General features: G+C 41.3%; 1 protein-coding gene across 1 annotated transcript in view; it reads right to left on the bottom strand.

Annotated features, from left to right (window-relative positions):
* Positions 1–2,113: 2,113 nt before the first annotated feature.
* KCNK12 (potassium two pore domain channel subfamily K member 12) overlaps positions 2,114–20,798 on the bottom strand; it is a gene marked incomplete at its 3' end in the record, with an annotated part of 295,014 nt that continues 276,329 nt past the window's right edge. The window contains exon 3 of the mRNA XM_082252341.1: positions 2,114–2,499. Coding sequence (XP_082108467.1) covers positions 2,448–2,499 — 52 coding nt within the window. The remainder of the gene's footprint in view (positions 2,500–20,798) is intronic.

The following is a 20,798-nucleotide window of genomic DNA, read 5'->3' on the forward strand; positions in this document are numbered from 1 at the left end:
CCCGTTACGAACCGTGGACTTCGCCCTGGGTTAAGGGTGGGTTCACAGTTCCGAGTTCAGGCAAAAATTCTGACCTGATTCACACCTGAAACAGAGAACAGGGACACACCGGACCCCCTGCTGCGAGCCGCGGCCGCAGCTAGTGTGAACCTGGCCTAAATGTTAGCCCACCCGGTACAGTATATGCCCCTGGAGCTCAGGGAGGTGCTACAGAAGTATCAACTTACTGAAAGTTGAGTTTTGAACAGAGGTAAGCACGCTCATCACACTCTTCTGTATGGCATGGTGATTTGCAACTGAGTTTCCAGTTTACATTTGTGGCATTATAGGGAGGCAGGGAGATTGTCATGTATTCCTTCAAACACAGGAGTTTCAAGATTTCTCAGGGCTTCAGAGCAGTGGGTGGGGGCATAGGTTTAATCACTATATAACTTCTGCTTCCTTGCATGCAGCTTAAGAGGTCAGTGAGGGCTTGTTAGCTTATTTAATGCTTGTTGAGAATATGTAAACATTTGCCTTATCTTAGCCACAGGTTGAATTTAAGGCCTCTTTTACCTGTTAGCATATGCAGCTGGGCATCCAGGGTATGTTTTCTTGGGGAATTGCCAACCAACGACAGGGTTGCCCTTAGTTTACTCACAGATGAACAACAGGTATAGCGATATCTGCCCATCTATGCATGAATCCACCCAAACTCCACCACCCATGACTCCACAATCATCGCATTACTCCACCCAGACTCCACCACCCATGACTTCACAATCATCGCATTACTCCACCCAGACTCCACCACCCATGACTCCACAATCATCACATGACTCCACCCAGACTCCACCACCCATGACTCCACAATCATTGCATGACTCCACCCAGACTCCACCACCCATGACTTCACAATCAATACATGACTCCAACCAGACTCCACCACCCATGATTCCACCATCTATGCATGAGCACTCAGGCACGCTGCAAACCTTTTCCAGCTCTGCATGGCACCCTGGATCTCCCATTTTTCCCCATATAGGAAAAGATAATCATTTTATTCAAGTTCAGTCGGTCCATTTGTTCCAGCAAGTAAAACATCTCCCTGCTCTACAAAGGGACTGACTGAATTTTTATAAGTGTTTGCATCTCTGCTTGGGGAGATTCACCTTCTCTAATTGTTCTCGGGAACGTTGTCATCAGGAAGTAAGGGGAAATCCAAAATTTTACAATTATTACTGGAACAGGAAGTTATTTTTCAATGGGGGCACCTGTTCTGGTGACAACTGTCTGAGAGGAGATTTCCCCTTACTGTATAGAGATTCATTGTTACTTCCTTTTTTAATTTCCTTGGACAAGACGTGAAATCTCAGCAGAGCCATACACACACATACAATTTTATGGATTTCACTCTGGATACTCTTTAAAAGGTTAGTTCACCTTTACAGAAAAAATATAAATGTGAACTAACACCGGACACCCTTCCCATCCCCCAGTCCATGCTGTACTTACCCCTGGGGTTGCCAAGCTGTTAGCACCCCTGCAGCCACTTCAGTGATCCACGGATTTAAAATTCCTGCTTTTCTCCATCAGCACTTCCAGGACAGATCAGATCGATTCACTGTTTAGGCGCTGACCAATCAGATTCAATCTGGTCCATTCGGGAAGCACTGCACAGAGAAGAAGGAGAAGAGCAACAAGGATTTCAAATTTCCAGACTGCTTGAACGGTTGAACCCGGAGGTAAGTACAGTGGGGACCAGGGGGGAGATGTCCGGTGTTGGTTCTCTTTTACATTTTTTTCTGTAAAGGTGAATTAGCACTTTAGCTTTTTGCTACTTTGTGGAGGGTTTATGTTACAGACAGGTGAGTGACTAATAATGTCTCATGTCTTATGCAGTGAGGGAGCATCACAAATGGAACCAGTAAAACAAAAGACTTCTCTATTTTCTTTTTTTTTTTTTTTTTTTTTTTTAGAAAAATCATTTTTATCTATTTTTTTTTCCTTCTTAGCAATTAGCACTTTTACAGCAATATGTTGTAATCATGCATAAAGTAATAACCAATAGCTTAAATAGATCAGAAAAGCATTCTTTGAGTTGCATATTCATTCCATGAAGCACTTAGTGGTCAAGAGACAGAAAAGAAACAATAGACAAATGAGATCTTGTACATAGGCAGTCATTATAAACTCTAATTGACAAAAAATTAGTAGATGCTTTAAGGGAAAAAAAAATGTTATGCAGAAGTTCCCTTAATGTCCCAATAAAATTGTAATAATCCCCTTAAAAAATATACAAAAAGAGCATTGCAGATCTTAAAAATGATATTTTGTGCTTTGACATGCCAGCAAATAATGAAGAACCTGGAGAGAATGTTCATGTCTTCTGTACAGGACTGTAAAAGGTTTATTTTTATTGTGTGACATCTTTAGTTATAGCAAAAAAAAAAAAGAATAAAATGCATTCAGTTTCGAGTAGTAGGAAGTCCAAAACACTGGTTCTTGCTGCTTGAATACCTGTCACACACAAGAAAAAAAAAAACATGACTGGAATTTAATGGTCAATTTTTTTTAAATGCACTGTATTAATTTATTATTTGTTGTAATAGTTTTTATTCTGCATGCACTGTGGAAATGTAATTTGCTGAATGTAGATTGTTCAGCTCAGGTTAGTTCCTTTTTATTTTTTGCATTTATGATCAAACTTGATCCTACACTTGATCTGCCACCATCATCCATATACAAGGGGTTAGTGCTTACATAAATAAAAATGTGACTTTTTTTTTTTTTTTTAATTTGGGAACGTGATCAAGATACAATAAATGATAAAATATATGCATGAAAAAAGTAAATCTGTGAGATGTGATAATGGTAGAATTACAAACATGCCATCCAAGGGTATAGAAGCAACGGGACAAACAGGACAATTCTGACACTTCTCTCACATATGTAAAAATCAGTGTTTGAAAATGACTTAGAACCCCCAAACATTATATATATATATACAGTGGGTACGGAAAGTATTCAGACCCCCTTACATTTTTCACTCTTTGTTATATTGCAGCCATTTGCTAAAATCATTTAAGTTCATTCTTCTTCCTCATGAATGTACACATAGCACCCCATACTGACAGAAAAACACAGAATTGTTGACATTGTTGCAGACTTATTAAAAAAGAAAAACTGAAATATCACATGGTCCTAAGTATTCAGACCCTTTGCTGTGACACTCATATATTTAACTCAGGTGCTTTCCATTTCTTCTGATCATCCTTGAGATGGTTCTACACCTTCATTTGAGTCCAGCTGCATTTGATTATACTGATTGGACTTGATTAGGAAAGCCACACACCTGTCTATATAAGACCTTCCAGATCACAATGCATGTCAGAGCAAATGAGAATCATGAGGTCAAAGGAACTGCCTGAAGAGCTCAGAGACAGAATTGTGGCAAGGCACAGATCTGGCCAAGGTTACAAAAAGATTTCTGCTGCACTTAAGGGTCCTAAGAGCACAGTGGCCTCCATAATCCTCAAATGGAAGACGTTTGGGACGACCAGAACCCTTCCTAGAGCTGGCCGTCCGGCCAAACTGAGCTATCGGGGGAGAAGAGCCTTGGTGAGAGAGGTAAAGAAGAACCCAAAGATCACTGTGGCTGAGCTCCAGAGATGCAGTCAGGAGATGGGAGAAAGTTGTAGAAAGTCAACCATCACTGCAGCCCTCCACCAGTCGGGGCTTTATGGCAGAGTGGCCTGACGGAAGCCTCTCCTCAGTGTAAGACACATGAAAGCCCGCATGGAGTTTGCTAAAAAACACCTGAAGGACTCCAATATGGTGAGAAATAAGATTCTCTGGTCTGATGAGACCAAAATAGAACTTTTTGGCCTTAATTCTAAGCGGTATGTGTGGAGAAAACCAGGCACTGCTCATCCCCTGTCCAATACAGTCCCAACAGTGAAGTATGGTGGTGGCAGCATCATGCTGTGGGGGTGTTTTTCAGCTGCAGGGACAGGACGACTGGTTGCAATCGAGGGAAAGATGAATGCGGCCAAGTACAGGGATATCCTGGACAAAAACCTTCTCCAGAGTGCTCTGGACCTCAGACTAGGCTGAAGGTTTACCTTCCAACAAGACAATGACCCCAAGCTAAAATAACGAAGGAGTGGCTTCACAACAACTCTGTGACTGTTCTTGAATGGCCCAGCCAGAGCCCTGACTTAAACCCAATTGAGCATCTCTGGAGAGACCTAAAAATGGCTGTCCACCAACGTTTACCATCCAACCTGACAGAACTGGAGAGGATCTGCAAGGAGGAATGGCAGAGGATCCCCAAATCCAGGTGTGAAAGAATTGTTGCATCTTTCCCAAAAAGACTCCTGGCTGTATTAGATCAAAAGGGGGCTTCTACTAAATACTGAGCAAAGGGTCTGAATACTTAGGACCATGTGATATTTCAGTTTTTCTTTTTTAATAAATCTGCAACAATGTCAACAATTCTGTGTTTTTCTGTCAGTATGGGGTGCTATGTGTACATTCATGAGGAAGAAGAATGAACCTAAATGATTTTAGCAAATGGCTGCAATATAACAAAGAGTGAAAAATTTAAGGGGGTCTGAATACTTTCCGTACCCACTGTATATATACAGTATATATATATATATATATATATATATATATATATATATATATATATATATATTTATTTATTTAGCAGAGGCCTTAGAGAATAAAATAGTGGTCGTTGCAATTTTTTATGTCACATGGTTTTTGTGTAGCAATCTTTTAAACGCATTTGTTTTGGAAAAAATACACTTTAAATATAAAAAAACAAAAAACAAAAACACAATACATAACCACATTTTGTTTGTAAAATATGAATGATGATGTTACGCTGAGTAAGTGTCATGCTTTAAAATTGCACATGCTTCTAGAATGGCTCCAAACTATGGTACGTAAAAATCCCCATAGTTACCAGTTTAGAGTTACAGAGGAGATCTAGGGCTAGAATTATTGCTTTCTCACTGGTGTTCATGACGATACCTCACTTATGTGGTTTGAACACCATTTACATATGTGGGAGTGACTTACGTATGTGTTCACCATGGGGAGACAGGGGCATTTTAAAATATTTTTTTAATATTTTTTTATTCCATTTTTTTTTGTACACTGTCCATTTAAAAAAAATTTTATCACTTTTATTGATATCACAAGAAATGAAAATATCCCTTTGCTATAGCAATACAGTATGACAGGTATTCTTCATGGAAAGATCTGGGGTTTATAAGACCCCAAATCTCTACTCTACCTTTAAAAGCAAAAGACCCAAAAAACATTTTGTTTTATCTTTTGCATAAAAAAAAAACTTGCTTACATGCCGGTGGAACCAGAAGCGACGTCATGACACTCCTCTGGTTCTCCAAGGCCATAAAGATGAGCTGAAGCCATCTTGCCTTCACTCATCTCTATTGTAAAAATAAAAAAGGTGTATCTCTGCGCTGTGGTGGGGCGGCAGCTGACACAGATAAGTAATATACCAAACGCATAAATAATCTTAAGAAAAAGTGTGTAGCGCCAAAAGCGAATGAACAGTGAAATGTGAATCCTGTGTTATAAAGGGTTGGTGAAATTCTCGCGCTGTCTCTCTAATTGTTGTCTACAATATAATATAACACCTTTAATGCCGCAGGTACTAAAATTGGTAACCTACACAATTCAGATAAATATAGTTGGGGGGAGTACCGCGCTTTAAAGTGCTTAATACAACATAGATAAAATTATATACATATGTGAAAAAGTGCCAAAGTGCTTCTTAAATATAATATTCAAAAATTATGTGTCTCAATGTGTAAAATAAATACAATCCGATATAAATCCTTCAATTAATATAATAGGTGATAAAAATGGACTAAACTAAAATTCATCTTAGTAGAACCAACTATATCAATACAATATATAGTGAAAAAAAGTGTTTTTCCAGGGGATCCCTGGAAGAAGCTGCGTGGGGACGCAGCGTAACGCGTAGGATAGCCAAACCGGAAGTGACGTATCGGCAAAGGAATGTTTGTTATGCTAGAAACAAGACGCAAAGCAATGTGAGTGTTACTCTTACTTTTTTTAAATAAATTTATGGGACGTACTTCACCATGTTTGGCCCAATTTGATTTTTTTTGGAGATATAAAGGACCGCATATATCCCCTGGAATATAGCTGTTTATACAAGGGAGATATAACCGAGGATTCATAATGGTACATATATGCCAATAAGGAGGAAGGAACAGCATACTGAGGCATACAACTTAAGGCTCTTTTTAAGGAGCAGTGAGGTGAGCGCTTAGGACACCTAGTGGGCACCGCACGAAAGAGCACCTGCATGCCAAATTTGGATAAAGAAGATTTTGTTGATCACTATATATTTATATAATTATTTTAAGGACACTTCAGCACTTTATTGGATATCACCTATTTAGAGCACATTATTTAATTTTGAAAAGGTCACGGATTTATAACTTTTTTTCACTATATATTGTATTGATATAGTTGGTTCTACTAAGATGAATTTTAGTTTAGTCCATTTTTATCACCTATTATATTAATTGAAGGATTTATATCGGATTGTATTTATTTTACACATTGAGACACATAATTTTTGAATATTATATTTAAGAAGCACTTTGGCACTTTTTCACATATGTATATAATTTTATCTATGTTGTATTAAGCACTTTAAAGCGCGGTACTCCCCCCAACTATATGAATCCTGTGTTGTAAATGAACAACGCATCAAAATAAAGTCCAAAAAAGTACTAAAGTGAAAAAAATGTATAAGTCCAAACTTGAACGAAAATAACAATAAAAAAACCAATATAGTGAAAAATATAGGTTTAAATGCACAATCCCATGATAGGATCTGCAATATAAACTTATTGGTGAAAGCACGAAGTTCAGTGCACAAAAATTGGTGGTGACTTGAAAAGTGAAGAAATGATCCAGTACAATGCTCCAGAATCATCCACCGCACCCCTGTGAAATGGAGACTCACGGGAAAAGCTGGCTGCCAGTACAGCAGCAAACATGTTCTCAGTGTAAATCCACCATCTGCTGTGGGGAAAGCTGTTCAGCAACTCGCACCATCCAGATATAGCTGTGGTAAATAAAGATCACCGTCTCCATAGTATAGTGTTTATTGAATTTGTATGTTAAAAGCCAAAAAAAATCAATCATAAAACCATATGACAATGGGTGCCACTACCGATCCGTATTAGACAGTGGCCTAACGTCAGCACTAGTGTCTCCTCCCCAACGCGTTTCATCCAATAGGACGTTATCAAGGAGTTATGATATTCATTCAAGATTGGACTTATGTATATATATATATATATATATATATATATATATATATATATATATACATATATATACTTTTTTTCACTTTAGCACTTTTTTGGACTTTATTTTGATGTGTTGTCCATTTATAACACAGTACAGTAAAACCTTGGATTGGGAGCATAATTCGTTCCGGAAACATGCTTGTAATCCAAAGCACTCTTATATCAAAGTGAATTTCCCTATAAGAAATAATGAAAACTGAGATGATTCGTTCCAGAACCATTTATTCGTAAGTCCTTCAGTTTATAGTCCATATAAAAAGATTATAGCAATGTGATAGGTTGTGTAACCATAAAATGTCCACCCACAAATGGCGCCTCCACAAGGGTATTAGAAGTAATATCCAGTAGGAGCTACAGAGTATAAAAGAGAACAGAGGCGCCTCTAAGTGTAGCAATATGGTTACATTTAACAAAGGTTCAACATTTAGCAACTCGCATGGTTGATGTATAAAAGAGAAACATCAAGGTATGCAGGCATCCGTGGTAAAGCTGTCCACCTCTCTTCTCTTTTATACTCAGTTGTGACATGACGCTACTTGTATATCAAGAGATTGCTTGTTTTTTTATTATTATGCTCTTTTGTTTCCTCCCCCCCTCCGGTGCCACAATTGGCACCTTTCAGGGGGGAGGGGGGAACGGGTACCGGTTTTTGACAGGTACCCTTCCTCACATCAGGGATACGGCCCCACGGCACCGTCCCTCGAAAGTTCAGCTCCCTCCTCCGCCGCCGAGCCAATAGGAATGCGCAGCGCGCTTCGCGCATGCGCAGTAGGGACCCGCCTGTGAATCCGCAAGGCTTCAATGCCGGGTTCCCTTACCGGCAATGGCAGCGGCAGCACCCGACAGCCGATGGAAACATCGGCTGCGGTGCCGACATCACTGGACTCCAGGACAGGTAAGTGTCCTAATATTAAAAGTCAGCAGCTACAGTATGTGTACAGTATGTGTGGCTGCTGACTTTTAATTTTTGGAGGGGGTGGAGGGGGAGGCGGATCTCCGCTTTAAGTCAAATTTTATAAAAACATTTGCTTGTCCTGCAAAATGTTCTCAAACCAAGTTACTCTCAATCCAAGGTTTTTTTTTTTTTTTTTTTAAATAGGTATTTAATGTGTAACAAAAAGGCAAACCTTTTTTTTTTAAATCTTGGATCCTCAATCCAAGGTTTTACTGTATTCACATCTCTATTGCAAGCCACCCACGGCGCCAGGATGTCAATTGTTAATGGGCGGGTCGACAAGTGGTTAAGGGCTCATGCACAAAGGACGTGAACAAAGCAGCTTTTAAGGGCGTTTCATTTTTTTTTCAGCTTCTAAACACCCCTACATGTGAGCCTATGTGGCCATGCACACATAGGCGTTTACAGGTGTATTAGAAGAGGAGCATTTAGAAGATTTAAAAATGATCAGTTGCACATTCAGGAGAGGAACGTTTGAGCAAAAAAAATGCTTATGGCCAGTTCACACCACATGCAGTCCAGAAATATTTTCGTCGACTAAATTAACACTATTTAGTCGACTAAAATATGACTAAAACAATTCCGATGACTAAAATACAACTAAAACTGAAATTACATTTTAGTCAAAAGACTGACTAAAACCTTAATTGAAAATTGACATAAAAATTAACACTACTCTGCTGGCCATTTCTAAATCGGCAACACGATTCCACCCAGAGCTTGTAATAATAGTACATTGAAGTTTGAACATGAATTGCACCACCTCATAAGCATAAGTAAGGGGCATCTACTAAGTTGCTGAAAGAGAAAAATAAAAAAAAAAGACTTTTCTTATATTTTTTCTTAATATTTAATGTTGATAATATATTCAGGTAATATGTGCAATGATATTACATCTAATAGAGTTTACAGTTTTTTGGGAATTTTGTATTTTAACCACTTCAATACAGGACACTTTCACCCCCTTCCTGCCCAGCCAATTTTCAGCTTTTAGCGCTGTTGCATTTTGAATTACAATTGCGCGGTCATGCAACACTGTGCCTAAACCATATTTATGTCACTTTTTTTCCACAAATAGAGCTTTCTTTTGGTAGTATTTAATCACTACTGTGTTTTCTTTTTCTTTTTTTTGCTAAACAAATAAAAAAAGACTGAAAAGTTTGGAAAAAAAAAGTTTTGTTTAAAATGTGATAAACTTTTGTAAATAAATATGTTTTCCTGCACTGACGAGAACTGATGAGGCCGCACTGACAGGCACTGATGAGGAGGTACTGATGGGGTGGCACTGATGATGAGGCACTAATATGCGGCACTGATGGGCACTGTTATGAAGCACTGATGGGCTCTGATGTGTAGCAGTGATAGGTAGCACTGATGGGCACTGATAGGCGGCACTGATGGGCACTGATGGGCAGTGATACGCGGCACTGATGGGCACTAATAAGCGGCACTGATGGGCTCTGATAGATGGCACTTGTGGGCACTGATAGGCGGCAATGATGGGCACTGGTGGGTGTGACGGTGGCAGGTATCAGACCCCTGGCCTTCTCATCCAACTCGCGACCAAAGACCAGGCAATCTCACACCCTGCCGTCACTTGCATAACAATGCCACTCTCAGCTGCACCCGGCACACAGATTGTCCAGCTTGCGGGACCACAATCTAGATGCCAGCAGGCTGAGAGCAATTGTCACCGGGCTAATTAAACAATTAACCCTTTCTCTGCCACCACCTCTACGTTATGATGAGCCCAGAGGACGCTCGTAATTTTAGAAATACCAATTATGACTTTATTCTAGACAGTAGCTCTCTTCAAGAGACAGGTTCTTTGGTTTAGTTTGCATTAAGAGCTTAGAGGCAAGATTAACACTTTTCAAAATAAGGTTTTATAAAAAGGTTAAAATTGGTGCAAATAAAAATATTTACAGAAAAATGGGTTGCAAAGAAATAGAGACACAATTCAGCAATTTAGAAAAATAAGATAAAGAATTAGAAATAAGAATACTTGCAGTCCACGTCCTTGTATTATCAGAGTTTCAAAAGCTGAGCATGTGTGATCGGTCCTCAAAGTGATATAGAGATGTTCCTTCTTTGTTAAAATGAGAACTTCAAAAGTTTGAGCAAGCTTTTCTCTAAGATCAAAGGGGCGGTGACTGACACCCCTGACCAATTACAACAGAGTGGCAAAGGGCTGTCCAGTGGTTTACGACCATATCAAATGTACCTTTGTGGACAGAGTCATACCACTCTTAATATCTCGAAATATGTAAGGGTTACATTCTTTAAATGACTAGTTTATAACTCAGCATGTCATTTGCTTTCAAACGATATCAAACATGAATATATCTATCATATAGGGCAGTGCTCCCCAACCTTTTTATCGCCGCGGAAAGGTCAACGTTTGATAATTTTTATGTGGCCCGCTGAGGGGGGACGTCAATGCACAGTGACCACAGCGTGCCCCCAATCAATGCACAGAACCACAGAAATGCCCCCAATCAATGCAGAGTGCCACAGCAATGCCCCCAATCAATGCAGAGTGCCACAGCATTGCCCCCAATCAATGCAGAGTGCCACAGCATTGCCCCCAATCAATGCAGAGTGCCACAGCAATGCCCCCAATCAATGCAGAGTGCCACAGCAATGCCCCCAATCAATGCAGGGATGCCAGCGTTCCCCCTTTCAATGCAGATGCCAGCATTCCCCCTGCGAGACCCGTGCACTTACCTCACGGCAGCTTCTCTTCAGTCCCCACGTCTCCTCGAGACCTCACGCCTCCTCCTCGGCCAATGGCATGGGGTTTGCCTTTCGTCCAATCAGGAAGTGGGAGGACCCACTCCCTGATTGGCCAGGAGGAGGATCCGTGTGACAATAGCGAATTTTAATTCGCTATTGTCACTCAATGGGCGCCTCGGGGCGCACTGCTCAACTCCCCGGCCGCCACAGTAAAATAATGTAAAGTTCCTCGGGTGGCCCGGTACCGTTTCATCCACGGACCGGTACCGGTCCGCGGCCCGGGGGTTGGGGAACACTGATATAGGGAATATCTTATCGCTCTTTTCTATTCCATGTGCGATAGGTGGATCATGCATGGTCTCGTTTCGTTTAGTATTTTATTTGGCCTTCAAATATATACTTTTTGTTAATGTGTCATGTTCCTGTCTGCAGTTATGAATTGGGTATAAATTGTTAGATGTATTTGTTACATTTCTAATTAACCTGCCTGGTCAGCCTTAGTGGACACCTGCTCAGTCTTAGTGGACATCTGCTGAGATAAGGTTTGCTTTGAAGCTCTGCATACTAATGTTAATTGGGGTGTGGTGGGGGCTGGTGAACGAGTGGCCTTTTGGCTTTAAACTTTCATGGCTGAGCTCTGAAACTAAAATGGTTGCTTGACAAAATGGTGTCCCAGCGCAGGATACCATTACAGTGGGCAGCACTTATAGATGGTAATGATGGGCACTGGTGGGCAGCACTGATAGATGGCAATGATGGCCACTGGTGGGCAGCACTAATAGATGGCAATGATGGACAGCACTGATGAGGAGGGTACTGACAGACTCCCTGAGCAGAACAAAGTAAATATGAGGTCTGCTGCTGAACGAGGTATCAAATATAACCCCTATTGTTTACACCTGTGTGGTGGTCATCTCCTTGGCTAAACCATATACATAAAAAATATCCTGTACAGGAAAGGAAAGCCATTAGGGGATGATAAAATTATACAAAAGGGGAGGTATCATTATAAATGTTATTGTGCAACGTGTGCAATTAATAATAAAAATGGTGTCTGATTACAACCATATTGCTAATTGGTGAGCACTGATTGGCATCCCTGGTGGCATGGATGGGCATCCTTGGTGGCCATGGGTGGGCATCCCTGGTGGCCATGGGTGGGCAATCCCTGGTGGCTAAAATGTACTGGAGATTTTAGTCGACTAAAATATGAATAAAACTAAAATAATTCAGATGACTAAAATACGACTTGAAACTAAAATGACATTTTAGTCAAAAGACTATGACTAAAACTAAATTGAAATTTTCTGCCAAAATCAACACTGTTTGGCACATAAAATCTAATTTTTCCCCCCACCATCCCTTTTTAGGGGGTACATGGTAAGTTTCTATGTTTCTATTTTGGCAATATAGGGGACAGTGCCATGTTATGATTATCACCAGAACCCCCCCCCCCCCCCCACCTATCTTGCAACCTGCAAAAGTTAAAACATCTAACCATCCAAATCCAAAAACAAAAATGGAATATATCTCAGCTTACCAGTTCTTCAATGTGGTGGCTGCAACTTTTAGGGTTTGTTTCCTTTATTTTTACCTGGTGATCCTGCAAATAACACACTTCCTGTCCTAGGATGACAATGCTCACTCACCATACTGTATCTATAGCAGTGGATTCCAAACTGCAGCCTGGGGGCCAGATGTGGCCCTTTGCTTAATTTATCCGGCCCTCAGGGCACTATTCCATCAACTGACACCAATGATGGGACACCATTCCTCCCACTGACACCATCAATGGTACTATTCATCTCATTGACACCAACAGTGGGGTCTTCTTTTTCCCATTATAACTAATGATGGGACATTGTTTATGTCTACTAATGCTGAGGCAGTTTCTACTTCCACTGGCCACAAACAATCTCCCTCCAAGTCTGAAGGACAGTCATTTTGGCCCTTTTCCTAGAAAGTTTGGAGATAGCTAGGTATAATGCTAACCGATAACAGTCAGTGGAGAGCACAGGAACTTGTCAGCTCACTTGATTTCTGGCAGGATCAACAAACAATATAAAAAACAGATATAACTTAAAAGGATTTTTAAGCCCATACATAAACCTAGTGACATAGCTAGCCTCGGGTGATACACAGAGATGAAAAAAATCTTCCTACATCAGTTGTACCTGTTTATTTGCAGCCCTTTCTTCTCTAAAGCCTCCTAAAGCATTTCTAAGCTCTAGCAGGCAGGGGGCGAGAAACTGATGCCACACGCTGCAGAGCACAAAGCAGGGAGCTGAGTGTAATCTGAGATGTGAGCGGAGGGAAAGGACACACCTCCCCACTACAACATCTCAAAGGGAAACATGCACAGCTAAAGCTGTCAATCATCTTCTGTGTGCTGGAGGTAAGGTGGGGCTATCCTGCAAGATTCTGTGATGTCGGCATTCACTGTCAGAAGTGATTCATGCAGATAGCAGAGAGAAAAAAGTACTTTAGATTGAGGCTAGTATGGAGGAATATGCTTTTTTTTATTTGTAATTTCAGAGGTTTACAACCACTTTAAAGCTTAAGTTTGGTCATCAAATTTTATTCCGTCTGCACAGCCATATCATTCATTCATTCACAGAGATCTATGAATGAATGAACTACAAGTCCAGTCTTCCACCACAGCAGATGGACTTGCAGTTCTCAATGGAATGCCAGTGTAATGGTGAGCACACTTGAAGTTCTTCCTCCAGCTCTCCAGCTGAAAGTCCATACCTTTGTGTAGACATAGAGCTTAATCCCTTGGTGCCGGCCGGACGCAAAAATGCTGCCTCTCGGCTGGTGGGCCTTGGCGCCAAGCAGCCACATATTCGCGTGAATTGGTGTAAATACAGCTGTGCGGAGTGCACGCTCCTATCACAGTTACCGGCGGCTAACGGAAAGTTCCCGATCGCTACATGTGATTGGGAGCTTTGCCCATTCGCCACAGGGGGAGCCAATCAGCGGGTCTGCCGGGCACCCACGATCACTCCCCATGGACACAGAACGGTGCCCTGTCATTGTAAACATGGCAGACCACTGTTCTGTCAGTAATGAACACAGGGATCCTGTGTTCCCCCTTTTAGGAACACAAGTCTCTGTGTTCATTCAGTAAATACATCCCCCCAACAGTTAGAAAGCACCCTCTAGGCACATGTTTAACCCTTTGATTGCCCCTGATGTTAACCCCTTCCCTGCCAGTGTCATTATCACAGTAACATATTTTATTATTACCATAGTAAGCATATTTTTAGCACTGATTACTGTAGTAATGTCAATGGTCCCCCCAAAAGTGTCAAAAATGTCAGTTAGGGGTCCGATCTGTCCACTGCAATGTCGCAGTCCCGCTAAAAATCACTGATCGCCGCCATTACTAGTAAAAATAATTAATTAATAATAAAAATGACATAAATCTTTCTCCTAGCTTGTAGACGCGATAACTTTTGCTCAAAGCAATTAGTATACACTTATTGGGATTTTTTTTTCACCAAAAATATGTAGCAGAATACAAATTGGCCTGAGGAGATGAAAACATTTCATTTTTTTTATGTTTTACAGCAGAAAGTAAAAAATATATATTTTTTTTTTTTCAGGACTGTCGCTCTTTTTTTGTTTATAGCGCAAAAAATAAAAATTGCACAGGTGATCAAATACCACCAAAAGAAAGCTCTATTTGTGGGGAAAAAAGGACATCAATTTTATTTGGGTACAGCGCCGCACAACTGAGCAATTGTCCGTTAAAGTAACGCAGTGCCGTATCGCAAAAAATGGCCTGGTCATTAACCAGCTTAGCGGTATCCCCGAGCGTGACTCGGGGTGGATTTTACATGCTGTTATCGGTATCCCCGAGTCACGCTCGGGGTAGATGTGCAGAGCGAGCAGCGGTGTCTCTTACCTTCTCCTGGCGATCCAGCGATGATTTCCCATTGCTGTGATCGCCAGCCGAGATCCCCGCCGCTCGTCCGTCGGTATGAGGACTTCCTAGTTCCGTTCCCTGCAGGAGCAATGGTGCATGGGAGCGGAACTGGGAGGGAAATTCAAATGTTGCACAAAACACAAACACATAACATTTATATTATATTATATATATGTGTGTGTGTATATATATATATATATATATATGTATATCTATATATATATATCTATATATATATATACACACATATATATATATATATATATATATAAAATATATAACGCATGAATTATAATATAATCAATAATATAATTTTATTATATAATATATATATTTATATATTATATTATATATTATATAATAAAATTATATTATGGATTAGATAATAATTCATGCATTTGTGTTTCAAATTTATCACATCTGGGATGTCTACTAGAGTCTTGTTTTGGTCAGGTTTAAGTCAGTAATTACTAAGAATTGTAGGCCTATAATACATAACGCCAAATTTCCATGAAAACAATTGTACCGCTTTTGGTACAGAATTCCTGACATAATCATACCGCCAGGGAGGTTAAGGGGGAAAATCTTCCGGTCCAGAAGAGGTTAAGGAAGAGTCAGCAGGAGTCCAGAATTGCACTCGTTATCCACTTATGATGGCTGCAATGCTTTTTAGGCTCATTTGAAAACAAAATAATAAATGCACATTTTTTTTTGCTGCAAATATGGGTGCATTTATTATTCTCTTTTGTAAAAGTGTTCTTAGCCTTGAAGCCTAAGGTTACAATAATAAGCAACATAATCTTTTTTTCTTTGGAAAAGCAATTGCTTCTTTTTGTAGTATAGTGTTTTAGAAAGGAAGATCACTGTTTTATGTTTAATAAACCCGCGTGCCTTGAAGAATAAATCAAACGGGTATTCGAGACTGGCAAAATTATCAGAAGAAAGTTGACACTTTCCGGAGAGCAGATGACCTGATCCGCTTGTACTAAGATGGCCCACCGACTGTTAATGATTTTCTGCCTCTGACTTAATCAAAGAGCATTCAATGGAGGCCTCCGATTATAAATCTTTGTGACATGTCACAAGTAAAATTAATTTCCTCTTACATTAGCTGGGTCTGAAGCCAGGCTTCATTTTCCCTATGTCAACGTTTATGCTTGCTCATATGCTCCAAATGAATATGTTAATTTATGACATTTATCTAAAAAGTTGACTTTATGGTATTGCTTTCATCCAACTTTTTTTTTTTTTTTAATTCAGTGAGCATAAATCTGTTAAGAACTTTCAGGCCATTAAAATAAATTTGGTATTGTCACTTTCACCCAGGGTCGGGACAAGGGGTGGGCAAGAGGGATAGTTGCCCTGGCACAATGACCCTAACCCTAAGGGAAAGGGGGGAGCATTTTGGCATCCTTGCCCTGGGCGCTGGATGACCTTATCCCGGCACTGCTTTCACCTCTGTGTATGTTATCATATCTGTATTAATATTTCTCTTTTTTTGAGGAATTCCTCTCGTCTCTAGGAAATTGTTAAAACTGAAGTCTGGGCAGATATAAGACACATTTGTCCAGCTCTGTAAGCTCTAATATGTAACTAAATGTATTTTTAAATGCACACAATGTCAGCACCTTATTTTGACCTGGTATCAGACTCTTGCAGTCCTTGTATAGCAGGGCTGGGGAGTGAGAAGAAGAAACAGCACAAAGAGCCAATCAGTTCATTATATATATATATATGTGCAGTGGCAGCTGGTGCTCAGTATTTGGGGGGGGGGGGGCAGAAAACCAATGCCACCTTCCCCCCACTGTGGGAGAAGGATGGGACAATGGAGATCAGAGGCCTCCTTACCTAAGGAGGCAAATGACAAGGATCCGGGGAAGGGCTGCTGCTCTTCGCTCCAGGTACTCCTGGCTACAGGGCCGTTGCTTCTCCTCCAAACGGGAAGTGGGTCCTGAGTCCTAAAACTCCCTGGACAATCGGGTCTCAGGACCCACTTCCTGATTGGCTGGAAGGAGAATCAGAACGACAATAGGGAATACTAATTCTCTAATGTCACACAACTGGGTGGGCTCGGGGCGCAGTGCTCTGCACCCCGAGTTCAACCTTTTTTGAACCCAATTAGAGCCTCAGGCTCTAATCATGTGCTTCAAAAAAAAAAAACCCATGGAAATCCATCCATCCGCACCCTGCATGTAGATTAGGGTCCAGGTGCCTGGATTAGGGGGGCGGCGCCCCTGCACCCTGTATGGATGGGCTTCCACTGAATATGCGATTCTGAACAGCCGGCTTGCACTGTAGCAGCAAAACTGCAGTGCGCAGTTGGCAAGTGGATTAAGAACTTATTTGTGCCTAAAGTAAACATGGTTACAAAACAATATAAATACTGACAATGTGGACAGTATATTGTTGAATCCACAGAACAGTTAATAGCAGGTAGGGCCGGTGCTATCACTAGGCGAACTAGGCAGCCTTCTAGGGCGCACTGGTGCCTAGGGTGCAGCCATAGCCGCTGGTTTACAAAGAACTAGGGGGAAAGGGCCTCTAAGTTCAGACTGTATAAAACTTTTATTAAAAAAAAGGATGCTAAATGGAAATTCATATAACATGGTAGATAATAGGCTCATCAGAAAGGTATTAGTCCAGGACGGTGTGCAGGATTACCCGCCGAGGAGCCACGCTGCAGAGTGTTTAGGAAAGCTGGCAAGACAATTCCAAGATGGCGCTGGAGTGCATGCGTAGCCTGCAGCATAAGCAAGATGACATCACTGGAGTTGGAACGACGCGTTTCAGGGAATGTGGACAGGCACACTCTTTTATCAGGCTGAAGATACAGAGAAGAAGAGCCTCTATATATCGGGAACAGCCCGCTGGCGCTGAAATTTATTAATAGTTGGACTGGAAATCATATACTTTTTTAATGTAATTGTATCACTATGGTAATATTCTTAAAGTTTTTTTTTTTTTTTTTGGTGGGGGGGGGGGGGGGGGGTGTTCAATTAGCTGGTGTTGCCTAAGGTGCAAAATAGTCTAGCACCAACCCTGATAGCAGCTTTGAGAGATTTGGTTGGTAACTGCGGGTTTGGCATTATAAGAAATGAAATAATAAAAGACCAACTTGTAGAAAAAAACAAACTCAGTCCACAATAAAGAGATCTTGCTCTTGGAACACCTCTGCTGAGGTTTACTTGCTACAACTCATTAACATAAAATGTATTTTTTCAAGCTGTCACTTCTATTTTAATCACTTAAAATTCTTTATATCAGTCTGAATTTTTAAAGCCCCAAAATATTTCACAACACCGTATCCTGCAATGAAATGCAAAAAAAAAAGAACAAAATAAATCCAATAAGAAATCCAATACACACCGGAATATTCATGATGGGTAACGCTTATCTCAATGTTCTCAGTCCTTTTCTCCGGTTATTATTTTCTTACTTCATAAATTCATATTTAGGCTCTGACCTGACAGACATCCATATCCCTGATATATCTGGATGCGACGTAGTGATATGTGTCTAGGAAATCGTATGCAATTTCTGGCCAAATGTATCTCCAACTATCTGCATCTACGGTTTTCTATTTACTATGGGACACAGGTCGCAGCTAAACAGAGGATTTATATTTTTCTGAGAAATCCTCTTCAGATAAGACCTATTGCATGTTTGAGATAAGAGGCATGACTTCTTTAACCACTTCAGCTCAGGAAGATTTACCCTGTTCATGAGCAGGCCATTTTTTGCGATACGGCACTTGCATTACTTTAACTGACAATAACGCGGTCATGCGACGATGTACCCAAAAAAAAAATGAATGTCCTTTTTTTCCCCCCCACAAATAGAGCTTTCTTTTGGTGGTATTTGATCACCTCCGCGGTTTTTATTTTTTGCGCTATAAACAAGAACAATTTTGAAAAAAAAACAAAAAACAATATTTTACTTTCTGCTATAAAACATACCTAATAAAAAAAAATGTAAAGAAAATCAAATTTCTTCATTCATTTAGGCCAATATGTATCTGCAACATGTTTTTGGTAAAAAAAAAAATCCCAATTTGCGTATATTGATTGGTTTTGGCAAAAGTTATCGCGTCTACAAACTATGGGATATTTTTATTGAATTTTTATTCTTTCTTTTTCTTTACTAGTAATGGTGGCGACCAGCGACTTATAGTGGGACTGCGACAAATCAGACACTAAGTGACACTTTTTGGGGGACCAGTGACACCAATACAGTGATCAGTGCAGTGCTAAAAAATATGTCAGGGTACTAATGACACTGGCAGGGAATGGGTTAACATCAGGGGCGATCAAAGGGTTAAGTATGTCCCTAAAGCAGTGTTGGCGAGCCTTGGCACCCAAGATGTTTTGGAACCACATTTCCCATGATGCTCATGTACTCTGCAGTGTAGTTAAGCATTATGGGAAATGTAGTTCCAAAACATCTGGGGTGCCAAGATTCGCCAACACTGCCCTAGAGAGTGCTTCTTAACTGTGTGGGGGAGGTGCTTGTACTGTGGGAAGACAGAGATCCATGTTCATGCTTAGCAGAAACAAAAGATCTCAAGATTCCCTTGTAACAGAATGGTGATCTGCCTTGTTTATATAGGCAGGCCGCTGTTCTGCCTCTCTCAGGAACAATCGACGGGTTCTGGAGGACATCACTTCCCCTGGACCCGCTGATTCGCTCCCACTGTGTCCAATCACAGCGGAAGCTGGTCGCCAGCGGTGTGCATGCGTGTCACGAACCCATGAGAAGTGGTCACATACAGGTACGTGATGTTGCCTGTAGGAGCCACTGCTGAGGTCTGATTTAAATTGCAAGGCATCTGTGGCTAACATGATCTTACATGCGTCTAGTGCCCAGCCTACCCGAAGGCATTAAATAACAGTTTCCCCTATGGCAGCCCTCAAATTTTCCACTCGCCTGCTCGCATTTTGCGAGTGTAAAATGATTGAGGGTGAGTGTGGGGCTGCCTTGGGAGTCGTTCTCCCAGCGATCACCCAGGGGTAGAGAGAGGAGAGGAAGAGGAAAGCCAGCCAGATCATCACAGAGCAGGGATCGCCCCGCTGTAACAGCTTTCATTTGAATTGCCAGGCGCTCGCCGTCACACACAGCTCTGCCTCCTGGCCCGGCTCCTTTGATAGACAGAACACCAGTCTAATGCCAGGACGTGTGACGTCTATCATAGGAGTCGATCCAAGAGGCGGGACTATGTGTGACGGCGAGCGCCCGGCAATTCAAATGAAAGCTATTACAGCGGGGTGATCCCTGCTCCTCAATTATCTGTCCAGGTTTCCTCTTCCTATCCTCTCTGTTCCCCGGCACTGGTCAGGCTGCATTGACTGGCACAGGTGAGGCTGCATTGATGGGCACAGGTGAGGCTGCATTGATGGGCACAGGTGAGTTTTCTTTGATGGGCTCAGGTGAGGCTACATTGAGGGGCACACGTTAGGCTTCATTAATGGGCACAGGTGAGGTGGCATTGATGGGCACTGATCAGGCTGCATTGATGGGCACAGGTGAGGTTGCATTGATGGACACTGGTAAGGCTGCATTCATGGGCAATGGAGAGATGGCATTAATGGACACAGGTGAGACTGCATTGATGGGCACAAATGAGGCTGAACTGATGGGCATTCATGGGCACTGATCAGGCTGCATTGATGGGCACAGGTTAGGTTACATTGATGGCCACTGGTGAGGCTGCATTGATAGACACAGGTGAAGCTGCATTGATGTGCAAAGGGGAGGCTGCATTGATGGGCACATGTCAGGTTGCATTGATGGGCACATGTCAGGTTGCATT

Source organism: Pelophylax lessonae (genome assembly GCF_965119305.1).
Source record: "Pelophylax lessonae genome assembly, chromosome: 3".
In the NCBI taxonomy this organism is placed as follows: Eukaryota; Metazoa; Chordata; class Amphibia; order Anura; family Ranidae; genus Pelophylax; species Pelophylax lessonae.